This window comes from Humulus lupulus, chromosome 3 (genome assembly GCF_963169125.1).
Source record: "Humulus lupulus chromosome 3, drHumLupu1.1, whole genome shotgun sequence".
Classification (NCBI taxonomy): Eukaryota; Viridiplantae; Streptophyta; class Magnoliopsida; order Rosales; family Cannabaceae; genus Humulus; species Humulus lupulus.
The window spans coordinates 263,309,510-263,322,602 of NC_084795.1; the positions used below are offsets into that span (position 1 = coordinate 263,309,510).

At 38.8% G+C, this 13,093-nt stretch overlaps 2 protein-coding genes and 1 non-coding gene across 3 annotated transcripts; all 3 read right to left on the reverse strand.

Annotated features, from left to right (window-relative positions):
* Positions 1 to 3,149: 3,149 nt before the first annotated feature.
* LOC133825624 (uncharacterized) lies at positions 3,150 to 4,907 on the reverse strand. Its single transcript, XM_062258539.1, has one exon. It carries the CDS (start codon positions 4,905 to 4,907, stop codon positions 3,150 to 3,152), a length of 1,758 nt encoding a protein of 585 aa, XP_062114523.1.
* A 38-nt stretch (positions 4,908 to 4,945) lies between these two features.
* LOC133825626 (uncharacterized) lies at positions 4,946 to 5,830 on the reverse strand. Its single transcript, XM_062258540.1, has one exon. It carries the CDS (start codon positions 5,828 to 5,830, stop codon positions 4,946 to 4,948), a length of 885 nt encoding a protein of 294 aa, XP_062114524.1.
* A 4,004-nt stretch (positions 5,831 to 9,834) lies between these two features.
* On the reverse strand, positions 9,835 to 9,941 carry LOC133827784 (small nucleolar RNA R71). The gene has a single exon (XR_009890434.1). It is a non-coding gene; the product is annotated as a small nucleolar RNA R71 (small nucleolar RNA).
* Between the last annotated feature and the right edge of the window lie 3,152 nt (positions 9,942 to 13,093).

Consider the following 13,093-nt stretch of genomic DNA (forward strand, 5'->3'; position numbering starts at 1 on the left):
CCTGCAGCTGCTACCCCTTGCCTGTCGAGCCAACTAGTGTGTGACACGTGGCCAATGTGTTCCCTTTACTGCTGCAACTTGTCTCCCACTAGTCTCATTTTCCATCATTTTTTGTAGCCATTTTTCCCATTCTTTTGTACACGATTTTACACATTTTGATTTTCATTTCCACTATAAATAGAGAGCCAAATGTAAAAAAAAATCATCAGATTGTGGAAACAAAAGTAGATAGTAGAGTTAGAGAGAAATACACTTATTTTCTATTTTTTGTTTCTTTCATTTCTCTAATACTTTTTGAGTGGAAACAATTACTATTTAAGGCTAAATTCTTTTGTGGAAAGGCTAGAGTGAAGTTCATGTTTCACATGATATTTTTTTAATATATTGATTGTTTTTGTTCTTCATTTCTATATATTTTTTACAATTAAATTTATTTTCTTCTAGTTTTTATTCTAAGTTTATTTGTGTCTTTTACATAAGTCTAGTCATGTTGTTCTTATATAATTTAGGCTCTTTATTTAATTTAGGATATTTGTTATATTATATGCTTTTTACTGTATTATGCCATCGGTATTTTGTCGCTCTAACATATATAATATGGTAGGTTTTTAAAATTAGAAGTTAGTATAATTTTATTAAGAACATATTTTAAGGTGAGCTTTATTATATCTATTTTCCAACTATAATTAATGGTGTAGAATTATAGTTGAGTAGAATCAATTTTATTAAAATATATATGTTTGCATGAATGAAACTTATGTCTTCCATATTTTCTTTCTGATTCTAATTCTTTAATTTGTTTATTTAGTGTTTAAAAATGATTATTTTTCAAAGTTACATTATTTCTAATTTACTAATTTTTCTTTTGTATTTGTATTTTACCTTTTTGTGGATACGGCATAGCCTGATTACTACTGCGACCACTTAGGAGTTTATTGGGCAATATCAATTTTTGGCGCCGTTTCCAGGGAGGTAATTTTACAATTAAAGGTTTGCATAGTGAATTAATTTTTATTTTAGAAAAAAATGTATAATTTTTTTTAGTTCTCTTTTAATCTTTTTTCTCTCTAATTTTCATTTTTAGTTTCTTTTTATTTATTCATTTTTGTCATTATTTTATTTATTTATTTTCTCTTACTTTTAGGTTTAGAATTTTATATTCTAGATTTAGGCTTTTTTCGAAGAAAAAAAACACAAAAATGTGAATCATAAAATTTTAAAGCATAAAAAATAAAGTATTGAGAACATTTGTGTAATTTTGGAAATTAGTAAAAAAAAAACTTGTTCTTGTAACGCCCTAACTCCAGGGACCGTTACGGTGTACATTTTGAATAATGCTTAACTTGCTAACCGAGTTATTTGGCCATAATTGTGTAACTAAGTATGATTAATAGTTTAGGGTTAAAAATTTTGGTTAAGATATAACGTTTCACTAAAATGTTTTTTTTTTTTTTGAACAAAAGGAAAACTTCATTCAAAAACTAAGCAAGATACAAAACAAAGCAAGAAACAACTGCTACAAACAGCCACACCACAGCCTGCAACAACAGCAGCTGCACTCAAAACACCACTACCAACCCTTTACAACATTGAGAATATAATTGTCCCTTTTACTAGGCAGAAGGAAACTCAGACCCAAAACTCTATATTTGACAATCTTCCTAATTTCTAAGCTAAGACTACTAGCTGAAAAACAAACAAAGTCAAAAATACACTTGTTTCGATTTTTCCAAATAAAGTACAAAGTAGCAGCAAAAACAGCATTAATAACTTGGTTCTGCAGAGAATTGATCGCTGTCATACACCAATCCTGAAGCTCCAAATAGGACTTCGGCCACTGAAACATACCCAGCCAGCAACTAACTTCCCCAAATAATTTCCTAGAGAAGATGCATTCCATTAACAAGTGGCTGTGAGATTCATTTGCTGAAGCACAAACAGGACAGATAGTAGATTGGATGGGCAAAATGCGACTCAGCTGATCTCTGGTAAGCAGATGGCTGTTCAGAATTTGCCAATAAATGAATCTATGCTTGGGCACAATCAGCTTATTCCACACAGTTCCAGCATAAGAAACTTTCTGGGCAGAAACAAGAGAAGAGTAGAAAATTTTGGCACGAAAATTACCTCCCTTTTCAGCTTGCTTCAACGTAGTAGTATCAATTATCTGACTAAGCCTCAGTAGTTTCTTAAAGTACCAGCTCATGTCATGTTTAATAGGGACAGTCCAAATAGAATGATCCTTAAGATAGACAGAGTTAATCCACCTAACCCAAAGGCAGTCCTGTTTATTAGAGATCGCCCATAAACACTTCGCCATCAAAGCCATATTCCATTTCTTACCTTCTCGAAAACCAATTCCACCCAACTTCTTAGGAAGACAAACTTTCTCCCAAGAGGGGATATGAAGTTTGCTCCTGTTATCATTGACACCCCAGAGGAAGTCACGACAACTTTTGTCTATGGCTGCTGTGATCTTATAAGGCAGAATGAATAAGCTCATCCAAAAATTTCTGATACCAAGCAAAACTGAGTGAATTAGTTGAGCACGCCCAGCAAAAGACAGATTCCTACTCGCCCAACAATTGAGATTTTTATTCAGCTTATCCAAAATCACCCCACAATCTGACGCTTTCCATTTAGTAGGACGAAGTTGAACTCCCAAGTATTTCAAAGGAAAAGAACCTTCCTCTATTTGCATCAACTCAAGAATCTTCTTTTTATTGTCTTCTTTAACTCCTCCAAAGTATATATGAGATTTGGATTTGTTCGCTGAAAGACCTGTAGAAGAACAGAATTCCTTGAAAGCTTCTTGAATATGAGTCACTGAACTGAGATTGCCCTTACAGAATAATATCAAGTCATCTGCAAAACACAGGTTAGTCAACCCAAGCTGCTTACACAAAGGGTGAAAACCAAACCCTTTTTTTACCAGAACTATGAGCCAATAATCTGGTAAGATACTCCGTTATCAAAACAAACAAAAGGGGAGATATGGGGTCTCCTTGACGAAGGCCTTTTTCCCCTTTGAAAGAACCCTGAATCCTTCCATTCATGAGGAGATAATATCTCGTTCCTTTTAAACACACCAGAATCCAGTCTATAAATCTAGAAGGAAAACTAAGATGCTTAAGCAGCTCCTCCACAAATCACCAGTCAACAGTATCATATGCTTTACTAAGGTCAATCTTCATTATACACCTAGTTGAAATATGCTTCCTAGTATAACCTTTGAGGAGATCCTGGAAGATCAAAATATTATGCGCAAGAGTTCTATTCTTTATGAAGGCTCCTTGGTTGCTATGAACAAGGAGAGGAAGCACTTCTGAAAGCCTAGAGCAGAGCATCTTCGAGATACACTTATAAAGTGTATTACAGCAGGCAATTGGTCTGTAATCACTGGCTGATTTCGGGTCAGTCACCTTAGGAACAAGAGAGATCACTGTATCATTCAACGATTGAGGCAAAGCACCATCCTGGAAAAAAGCTAACACAGACCGAGTTATATCTTCTCCAATGTACTCCCATAATCCCTTGTAAAAACCTGAACCAAATCCATCTAACCCAGGGCTTTTAGAAGAATGGATGCTGAAAAGTGCTTTCTTGACATCATTCTTACTAAAAGGCCGAATTAACCTGACTTGCTGCTCCAATGACAGCCTTCTACCCTGGTTCAAACAAGTAAAATCAATACCCTCAGTGGCCGAACTACTACTCCCCATAAACTTCCTGAAATGATTGAGAAAATGCTCCACTACTGTCGAATAATCATCCTCAATTTTATCACCAACACAGAAAGAAGTAATCCTATTTTCCAACCTTCTTTTCCTCATAATAGCATGGAAGTACCTAGAATTTTCATCACTGAAATTGACCCACTTAATTTTACTTTGCTGCTTAAGAAAACTGGAGTACCTGTTCAGCATTACAGAAAAATTCTCCTGCTTCTGAGAAACAGCAAGCTGAAGCAAAATGTCAGAGGGGTTAAAATCCAAAGCTTCCTGAGCTATATTAAAATCCTCCTTAGCCAACTTGTAATCCAAGGCAACATCTCTCACCACTTCCCTACTAAATCTTTTTAAAACATGTTTGACCCGAAACAGCTTCTGCACAATCTTAGATAAACCACCTCCCGAATCTAAAGAAGAATACCAGCTGTTCAGAATTGTCTCCTTGTAGCTTCTATAGGACATCCAGTGATTACAATATCTAAAGGGTTTGAACCCCACCTTATTCAACTCCTGGCTTTTAATCACACAGTAGCTATGATCTGAAATATAGTCCCATTTGAAGCAAGCTTCAGATTTAGGGAAATTGTCCAGCCAATAGTCATTGATAAAAACTCGATCTAGCTTAGAATAAATTCGGTCTCCAACTTCATGTTTATTAGACCAGGTAAAGTGCGCCCCAGAGCACTTGAATTCATCCACTTGGCCTAAAGCCAACCAGTTTTGAGCATCAGAGAGATCTTTAGCTACAATTTGTCTCCCACCATTCCTATCATGGAAACTAAACATAGCATTAAAGTCCCCAAAAATAATCCAAGGGTGTTTCAAATGACCAATACTAGCCAACTTATCCCATAGATGTTTCCTTTCCCCCATAGAATTACTTCCATAGACTACAGTGGCATAGAATACCACCTGCTGGCCACAAACTTTAACCCTGCAATGGACTAATTGAGAGTCCTCAAGTAAAATTTCAACCTTCACAAACTTAGCTTGCCAAATAACCAAAATCCTACCAGCTGTGATAGAACTAGAAAAATAGTCCCAGTTATGAAAGTTATTCACAAAAACCTCCTGAAGCTTCTCATTTTTTACCTTGGTCTCAAAAGGAGCTCCAAAACCAACTTTATTCTCTTTACAAACATCAAGAATAGCTTTCTGCTTTTCTTTTTTATTCATCCCCCTCACATTCCACCCTATCATATTACAAACCTCCATCAAGTAGTTGGGTTAGAATTAGTGACCACTTGTCCACCCCCGGACTCAAGTAAAACCGCATAGCCATTTCTTTCATTAGTCTTAAATGGAGCTGCTACTACCTTGTTAGGAGTTGTTACTGTCTTGTTAGGAGCAGCCCTTGCCCGTGACCCTCTCCTTTTGGGAGTAATCCAATTGCCAGCACTGTCAACTCTGTCTGTTCCAACTAGCTGAGATGATATGTGAATACCCTGATCAGTTCTCTCCATTGACTCATAGTCCTTAGATATGCTTTTACCCCGCTCTTCTGCATCAATAATAGTAGAAGTTTGCACTATGTTTTCTGGTATGGAAACCTCAGATTGATGCTCGTGAACTGTCTCAGAACCATTAATTTCCTGATCTGACTTCTCTCCTTTCTCAACAGAGATTTTCTTTCGCCAAACCACTCCTTTTTCCTTGTTACAATTGGCCACTATATGCCCTAACTGAGTACAAGCTGTACATTTAGAAGGGAGCCATTCATACTCAACCGATTGTTCCACTAACTGCCCCCGTTCATTGATCAAAGCAATACTGTTAGGAGGGTGATCCGAAATCTCCATATCCACCAAAACCCGAGCATATTTCACCATCTCTCTACTCTGGGTCACCTTGTCCACCATAATTGGTTTGCCAATTGTACTCACTAGAGCACTAAGACTATTTTTTCCCCAATATTGCAAACCCAGACCATTCATTCGAATCCACACCGGGACAGACTTCACCATTCTCACAGAATCCATGTCTGGTGTCCAAGGACGAAGGACAACAGGCTTCTTGTCGAAGTGTATGACTCCCGTTTCTAGAATTAGGTCCCGAGTAACTTCATCCCTGAAATTTACCAATGTGAAACCAGAGTGCATTCTTACTATCTTATCAACCCCTAGTTTCCCCCATACTCTTTTGACAAAACCTTCGAAAACTCTGAAGGGTGGGTTGGCACCAAGCACAATACATACTATAGCATTTTTCCAAAACGAGGCTTCAATCTCCACCTCCTCCAAGTCCAGACGAGCAACAATTTATTCACCAACTTTCAAAGGTTCAGTATAAACCAGACGGGTAGAAGGGGTGAGAACTTGATTTGTTTTGAACTTACTCCAAATTTCCTTCGCAGAGTTCTGAAAATCGACTTCCTCGACCTCTTCAGCCCAGTTCCCTGCTTTGGGCGAAGAGCGATTCATATTCCCAGCATATATCTCCTCAGTTCCACGATCCATCTCGAAATCAGCACAAGGTTCATGAAACTCTTCAGCAGTAGTCAACTCAGGCTCCACTTCTTGGATCGAAGGGAGGACTTCCACCGTCGTCTCATTGGAAACCGCCACTGGCTTCAATATTACTTTCTTCTTCCGACCCATGGGAAAAGAGAGAGGAATATCACATGCCTAAGTTCCAATCCGTTTCACTAAAATGTTTATTGTATGCATTGGGATCCCAAAAATATAATTTAAAGGTTAATTACAAGAAAATATTTACAACCAGCCGATCTAAGCGGCAAAATAGGGTTTAACCCTAGTTCCTCTTTCAACCCTCGGCTGTTGTGCTCGAGCAGCCGCATATGTACACATCGTCACCTAAGCTCTCCAACTCAAGAATGGTCCAGCTTTCTTTTGCCTTTACCTGCACCACAGAGAACGCTTGAGCCGAAACCCAACAAGAAAACTCAATATGCTCATCAACAGTAATAACATGTCACAAAATCATATCTGGCATGCCTAGCAATTATAGCCTTATTCAAGCATGCAATTAAGTTCAAATAATGCTGGGAATCTAGGATGAGGAATACTTCTCTTCTGAATGGATAGCTTTCAAGTCAATCCTAATCAGATGAGTGATTTAACACTTTCTGGTTCTGTTAACCATAATGAGTGACTGACAAGCAAGTCACCACAGGGCTTAGCACCCACAGCCATGCAAATGATGATCATTATGATCATACAGAGCTTATAGCCTTGAACAGATGAGTGAATGTCACTTTGAGCAACTATTAAACCATAATGAGTGATTGACAAGCAAGTCACTACGGGGCTTGGCACCCATAGCCATGTGACAAAGCAGTCACCTGGGCTTTCTGGCAATGGCTCTAATCAGATGAGAGGCTGACAAACAAGTCACTACGGGGCTTGGCACCCACAGTCATGTGACGAAGTAGTCACCTGGGCTCAGCACCCATAGCCATGTGACTAAACAGTCACTGGGGCTCTCTGGCCCTGGCTCTAAGTAACTAGCCTTTGGCTAGACAAGCGCTTATAATTTTTATCAAACTTGAGGTCGGTCCGGCATTAATGCTCATTTGAGTCATTCAATGCAGATGTCGATTGGATCTAATCTTTATCGACTTGCGTTAAACACGCTAAGTCTGTTCTTGACTTTTTAGTCAATACCAGGTGACCGGTGCTCAGTATTACTGCCGAACTTGACAAGTAGGTCATAGCTTCACAGTTAATACTAACACCATTGCCAACTCTGACTAGTTAGTTAGTGCCACGCACAAGTAAGCAATGCTACCAGGCATATATCATATGTCAAATATCCAAATGTAGGGCATTCAGCATGCTTACTTAACAATTGCTAACATAATTGTGATCATGCACAAACACAGAGACTCAAGCTCTGATCAATCTCATATTCAATATTCATGGCATGCCCTAATCACATGTTTCTCGTGCATACATGCATCACATTTGAACACTCGACATGCCTCAATAATAACCATGCATGTCACATATGGGGTGCATTTTTCTTACCTCTGATTCGAGCGAGAAATAATAATTGAACGGCCTTTGAGAACGATCAATCATTTGATCCCTTAGCGGTCACCTAGTCATAACCAAATATGAGATTCCATCAATAAAATCAATAATAAAGGTTCCCGGACCAAGACCTAGCCTCCGGGACATCAAATCCCATGAAACCGGGTAATAGGAACGATCCTGAGGCCTAAGGTTTGAGTCCCCAAGCCAAAAACTCAATTTTGGCCAAAAATGATCTTAAGGGCCGTGGCCCTACATTCACCATGCCGTGGCCCACCTCCCAAACAGAGGCGTCAGCCTCAAGCTCCTGCACCCTATGTCGCGGCATTGCCTCCCAAGTGCCGCGACATTGCCTGGCCATCAGCCAACAACCCCTATTTTCTCCCATCAAAACCTCATTTTTCCCTCTTTTAATCCTTCCAAAACTTACTCAAACATCTCCAAATCCAAACCAAGCATTCCCACAACACAATCAACATTCCCACAACAAAACCCAAGCTTTGAACCACCAAAAACCACACCAATTACTCAATTCTATAATAAAATGTTCTATCTCAAATCTAACTTCAAAACAGAGTAAAAACCAGAAATTTCATGGCTGAATCTTACCTCAAGCTCAAAATTAAACCCTCTTCAATGGATGAACACAAGCCTAGAACCTCAAGCCTTGATTCCCACACTTGAATCCTCAAACTTAGCTTCAAAATTCCAAAGGGAAGAAAGAGGAATAGATGATCGAGAAGAGAGAGAGAGAGAGGATGATGATGATGATGATGCTCTGTTTCTAAGGTTACCTTCAGCTGAGGGAAAAGGTGACTAAGTCACTGATTTTGGTCCAAAATGACCATTATGCCCCTAGGGTCAAAACACTCTCCCAAAACCCATTAAGGGCAAAATAGTATGTTCACCACTTATCCCGCTAATCATAATTAACGTCCTCCAATTCCCATTATTCCCAATATTCTCAAATACTAATAAATCACATCCCATTACCCTTTAATTCCCGGTAATGTTCTAATCACCAAATTACCCCGAGACTCACCCCGAGCCCCGAAACTAACCCCGTTATGACTAGACCGATAACTTGCATTCAAATATCGTCTCATGCCGAATGGCTCAAACAAATCCACATATAATGTGGTATTATTCATAATTCACCCACATGCATGAAAATGCACAATTATGCCATAAATGGGCCAAATTACCAAAATGCCCTTATAATTAAAAATGGACCAATATGCATGCATTTATCATCATATCATAATATAATTCACATAAACATGCATATAATCATTTAATGACATAATAAATCAATTATGGCCCTCCCGGCCTCCTAATCAAGGTCCTAAACCTTATTAGGAAATTTGGGGGATTACAGTTCTGTCTTAGAAAAATTAGTTATTAAATAAGGTATGTATTAGCGTTACCCTCCAATCTTTTCTAAGAACCTCAGGGAGTTCTAGAAAAGCTCTTGGGCCTAAAGTGGTACCTTGGCAGCCTTCCCAATTGGCCTGAGAACATTTTTGGTGTATACTTATTACACTATTACACATTTGCGCTTATAATACTTACAAAAAGAAAAAGAAAAAAAATCAATGCCATGAAATAAAGACGCACTAGGGAGATTCGTGAGACAACAAGTAGAAGCTTTAGAAAACTCTCCTAACTCGGCGTCTTCTTCCATTCATTCACATTCACCCAATTCACCGAGACTTCCTGAACCACCCATGATGGCTCATCAAAATGAATTCCAACCAAGAATGCTACAGGATTATTTACATCCTATGCTTACAACCATACCTTAATGCATAATGTATCCCAAAAATATGCCAAATTTTGATTTCAAACCCGACATGATTAACCTCTTACCAACCTTCCATGGGTTGGAAAAAGAGATTTCTTACGTGAATATACGGGAATTCGAAGAGGTGGTGGCTACATTCAACAACCGAGTTGATGTCACCAACATTGTGAGATTGACATTTTTTCCTTTCTCTCCCAAAGACAAAGCAAAAAGCTGGTTGTATTCCTTAAGGTCTAGATCTATCGGAACATGGGACGAAATGACAAAAGCATTCTTCGCCAAATATTTTCTGCCTCATAAGACTAGCAGCCTTAAGAGGCAAATCTCTACCTTCATCCAGAAAGATCATGAAACTTTCCATCAGGTTTGGGAGAGGTTTAGACATTTGATAAATCAATGCCCACATCATGGATATGAATTTGGCGTCTATTCAATTATTTCTATGATGGTCACACAACCTGACAAAGACAATTAGTAAAAATGATGTGCAATGGAGAATTCCTTCAAAAAGTTCCCAATGAAGCTTTCGAGTACCTCGACGATCTTGCTGTAAAGTCCTACACATGGAATGGACCGAGTCCTATGGACAAGCCACGATCAACCGGAATCTACCAATTGAGGGCAGAGGACAACGTCAAAAGCCAAATTGAATCATTGAGAAAATAATTCGAGGCTTTCAAAACTCAAGAAGGTAGAGGAATCCACATAGCTACAAAAGTAGAGACACAAGATCCATGCTTCATCTATGGAGGGACAAAACATCAATCGCAAGAGTGCCCTACTCTTGGTGAGCTAAGAGGAGGAAATGAGGAACAATGCAATGCTTTAGGAGATTACAAAAAGCCTTATAACCCTTTCTCAAACACTTACAATCCCGGTTGGCGCAACCATCCAAATTTCAGCTGGAAGGATTTAAACCAAGCATCTAGGAGCCAATAGAGGCCTGACCAGCAACAACCGCCAAAAGCGTACACTGCTCCTCAAAATAACATGCAATTAAGTAATTCTCTTGAGAATACCTTGAAAATTATTGCGCAAACACAAATAGCCTCAACTCAAGAGCTCAAATCTTGTATCACACAAATGGTGGAGGAAATGAAAGACATAAAAAGACAAATGACAAAGTTAAACACTACTTTGGCAGTTCAAAAGCGTGGTAGACTTCCCGCTCAACCTCTAATCCATCAAAAAGGGCAACACATGGCACAAACCTCTTCCTCTACAAATACAAATCTCAAAGAGGTTAATGTCATCACTACTCAAGGTGGTCAAAGTACAATTTCACCATTAACTAAGACAACGAGTATGTCAATGCCCGCTCCAGCTCATGGTGTGCCAATAAGCATTCTAGTAAAGGTGCCCTTTCCTCAAGCTTTGAAATCTACTGGAAAATCATGGTGAAATCCTAGACTTTTTAACACAAGTGAAGATCAAATTGCCATTGTTGTGTGTGATCAAACAAGTGCCGACTTATGCCAAAGTTATCAAGGATTTGTCCACCGTTAAAAGAAAGGACCATGTCAAAAAAATTGCATTCTTGGTAGAACAAGATAGCACGGTAATTGACTGCAAGACACCGCCTAAGTACAAAGATCTTGGTTGTCCCACCATCTCATGTCAAATTTGGGAACAGGAATTCGATCAAGCCCTTTAGACTCCCGGGAGCAAGTGTAAATCTAATGTCATATTCAATATACTTGCAATTAGCTTTAGGAGAACTCAAGTGTAACGCCCTGGTTACCCCAAGACAGCTACGGTGAACTTTGAACCGTGAATTTAACTCGCTAACCGAGTTCTTTGGTTAAAAACGTGCTTCTAGGTGTTATTAATAGGTGTTGACCCTGATTTCGGTCAACTGACACGGAGTCAAAATGCATGATGTGGACAGATATGTTGGAATGAATATAATGACAAAAACAGTAAAGCACACAAGAATTTATAGTGGTTCGGCCCCAGAAACTGGTAATAACCTACGTCCACTTGAGTTATTATTGATATGGGATTCAAAGGAGTGATCAAAGAACTAGGGTTCTATGAGTTTCACCAACCTCTGAAAAATAAACAATATATCGTAATGTATTAGCTCTAATTCTCTCGTAAATCTATACCCTCAAGTAATCAAAAGCAAAAAGTCCCCTCCTTGAACTATCTTTCTCTATTTATAGGCTCAAGGAGGACTACATTAATTTGTTACAGATATTCTCTCCTAATTAATTGGATCATCAGGAATTATTGGAGACAATCTTGGGATTGACTATGATCTTTACAAAATTATCTTGAAATATGCGGAGTATATGACCAGGCTGGTCGTAAGAAAAACTCAACCGTTATGCTTGCAATATCTTACTGGTTGATACTCTAACAGATTTCTGCCAGGTGTCAGCCATGTGTTCAGAAATCTCCTGCCACGTCATCCGTGTCTGTTTTTTGGATAATAATAGGTTAAGGTGGAAAGCCAATCAAAAGGAAAGGATATATTTTATTTAAAACATAAAATTGTTCATGGGCCCATAAAAATGTTTACAAGTTATTTACAACTCAAAATGGTCATTATAGTACAAAAGTTATAACCCGCCGACCTAAGCGGCAAAATATAGGGTTAACCCCTAGTTCCTCTGAGAAACTCCTTGGCCGTGGTGGTCAAGCGGCTGCATATGTACACATCGCCACCTAAGCTCTCCACTCAAGGCTGGGTGAGCTTTTGTTTCCCTTTACCTGCACCACACAGCACCCCTGAGCCAAAGCCCAGCAAGAAAACTTAATATAATATCAACAATGATCATAATAATCATTCAGGACTTTTAGTCCAAAATAAAGGAGTGACAGTTGTAAAAGTCACTAAGGTGGGTATTGTACCCTTTACAGATAAGTGATCATTTCACTAGCTTAAACAAGGTAGGTATCTGATGAATAGTCACCAACATAAACATACTGAGTGACCATAGAGTCACAACTTTGGGATTCCGCTCCCTTAGCCATGTGACAAATAGTCACCTAGGCCTTTGGCCCTGGCTCTGAGTAACTAGTCATAGACTAGACAAGCGCTTATAATTTTCATCAAACTTAGGGTCAGTCCAGCACTAATACCCCATATGAGTCATTCAATGCAGATGTCGATTAGATCTAATCTTTTATCGGCTCTGCGTTCTTGACGCTTATGTCGTTTCTGACTCTTAGGTCAGTCACACACGACCAGTGTCGATTCTGATTAGTTAGTGCCATACGCAAGTAAGAAAAATTTGCTAAACATTTAATATGCAATCAATGTCCACATTTAACAGTCAACATGCCTCTATAATAACCACGCATGTCATAAACACAGGGTGCAGTTTTCTTACCTTGGGTTTGAGCAAGAAATAATAAAAGAACAATCCTTGAGAACGATCTGCCTTTTAGTCCCTTAGCGGTCACCTAGTCATAACCAATTGGAATCCATTAATAAAGTAAATCAATAAGAGGTTCACAATCTAAAACCTCACTCTCGGGACCAATCCCGCACTCTTGGGACTCCCAATCCACCCAAACAGGGTAAAGGAACCCATCCCCGAGCCTTAAAAGTCATCCCG

Excerpts from the sequence above, each read along its gene's own strand:
- LOC133825624 (XM_062258539.1), bottom strand. The coding sequence starts at position 4,907 with ATGAATAAAAAAGAAAAGCAGAAAGCTATTCTTGATGTTTGTAAAGAG.
- LOC133825626 (XM_062258540.1), bottom strand. The coding sequence starts at position 5,830 with ATGCACTCTGGTTTCACATTGGTAAATTTCAGGGATGAAGTTACTCGG.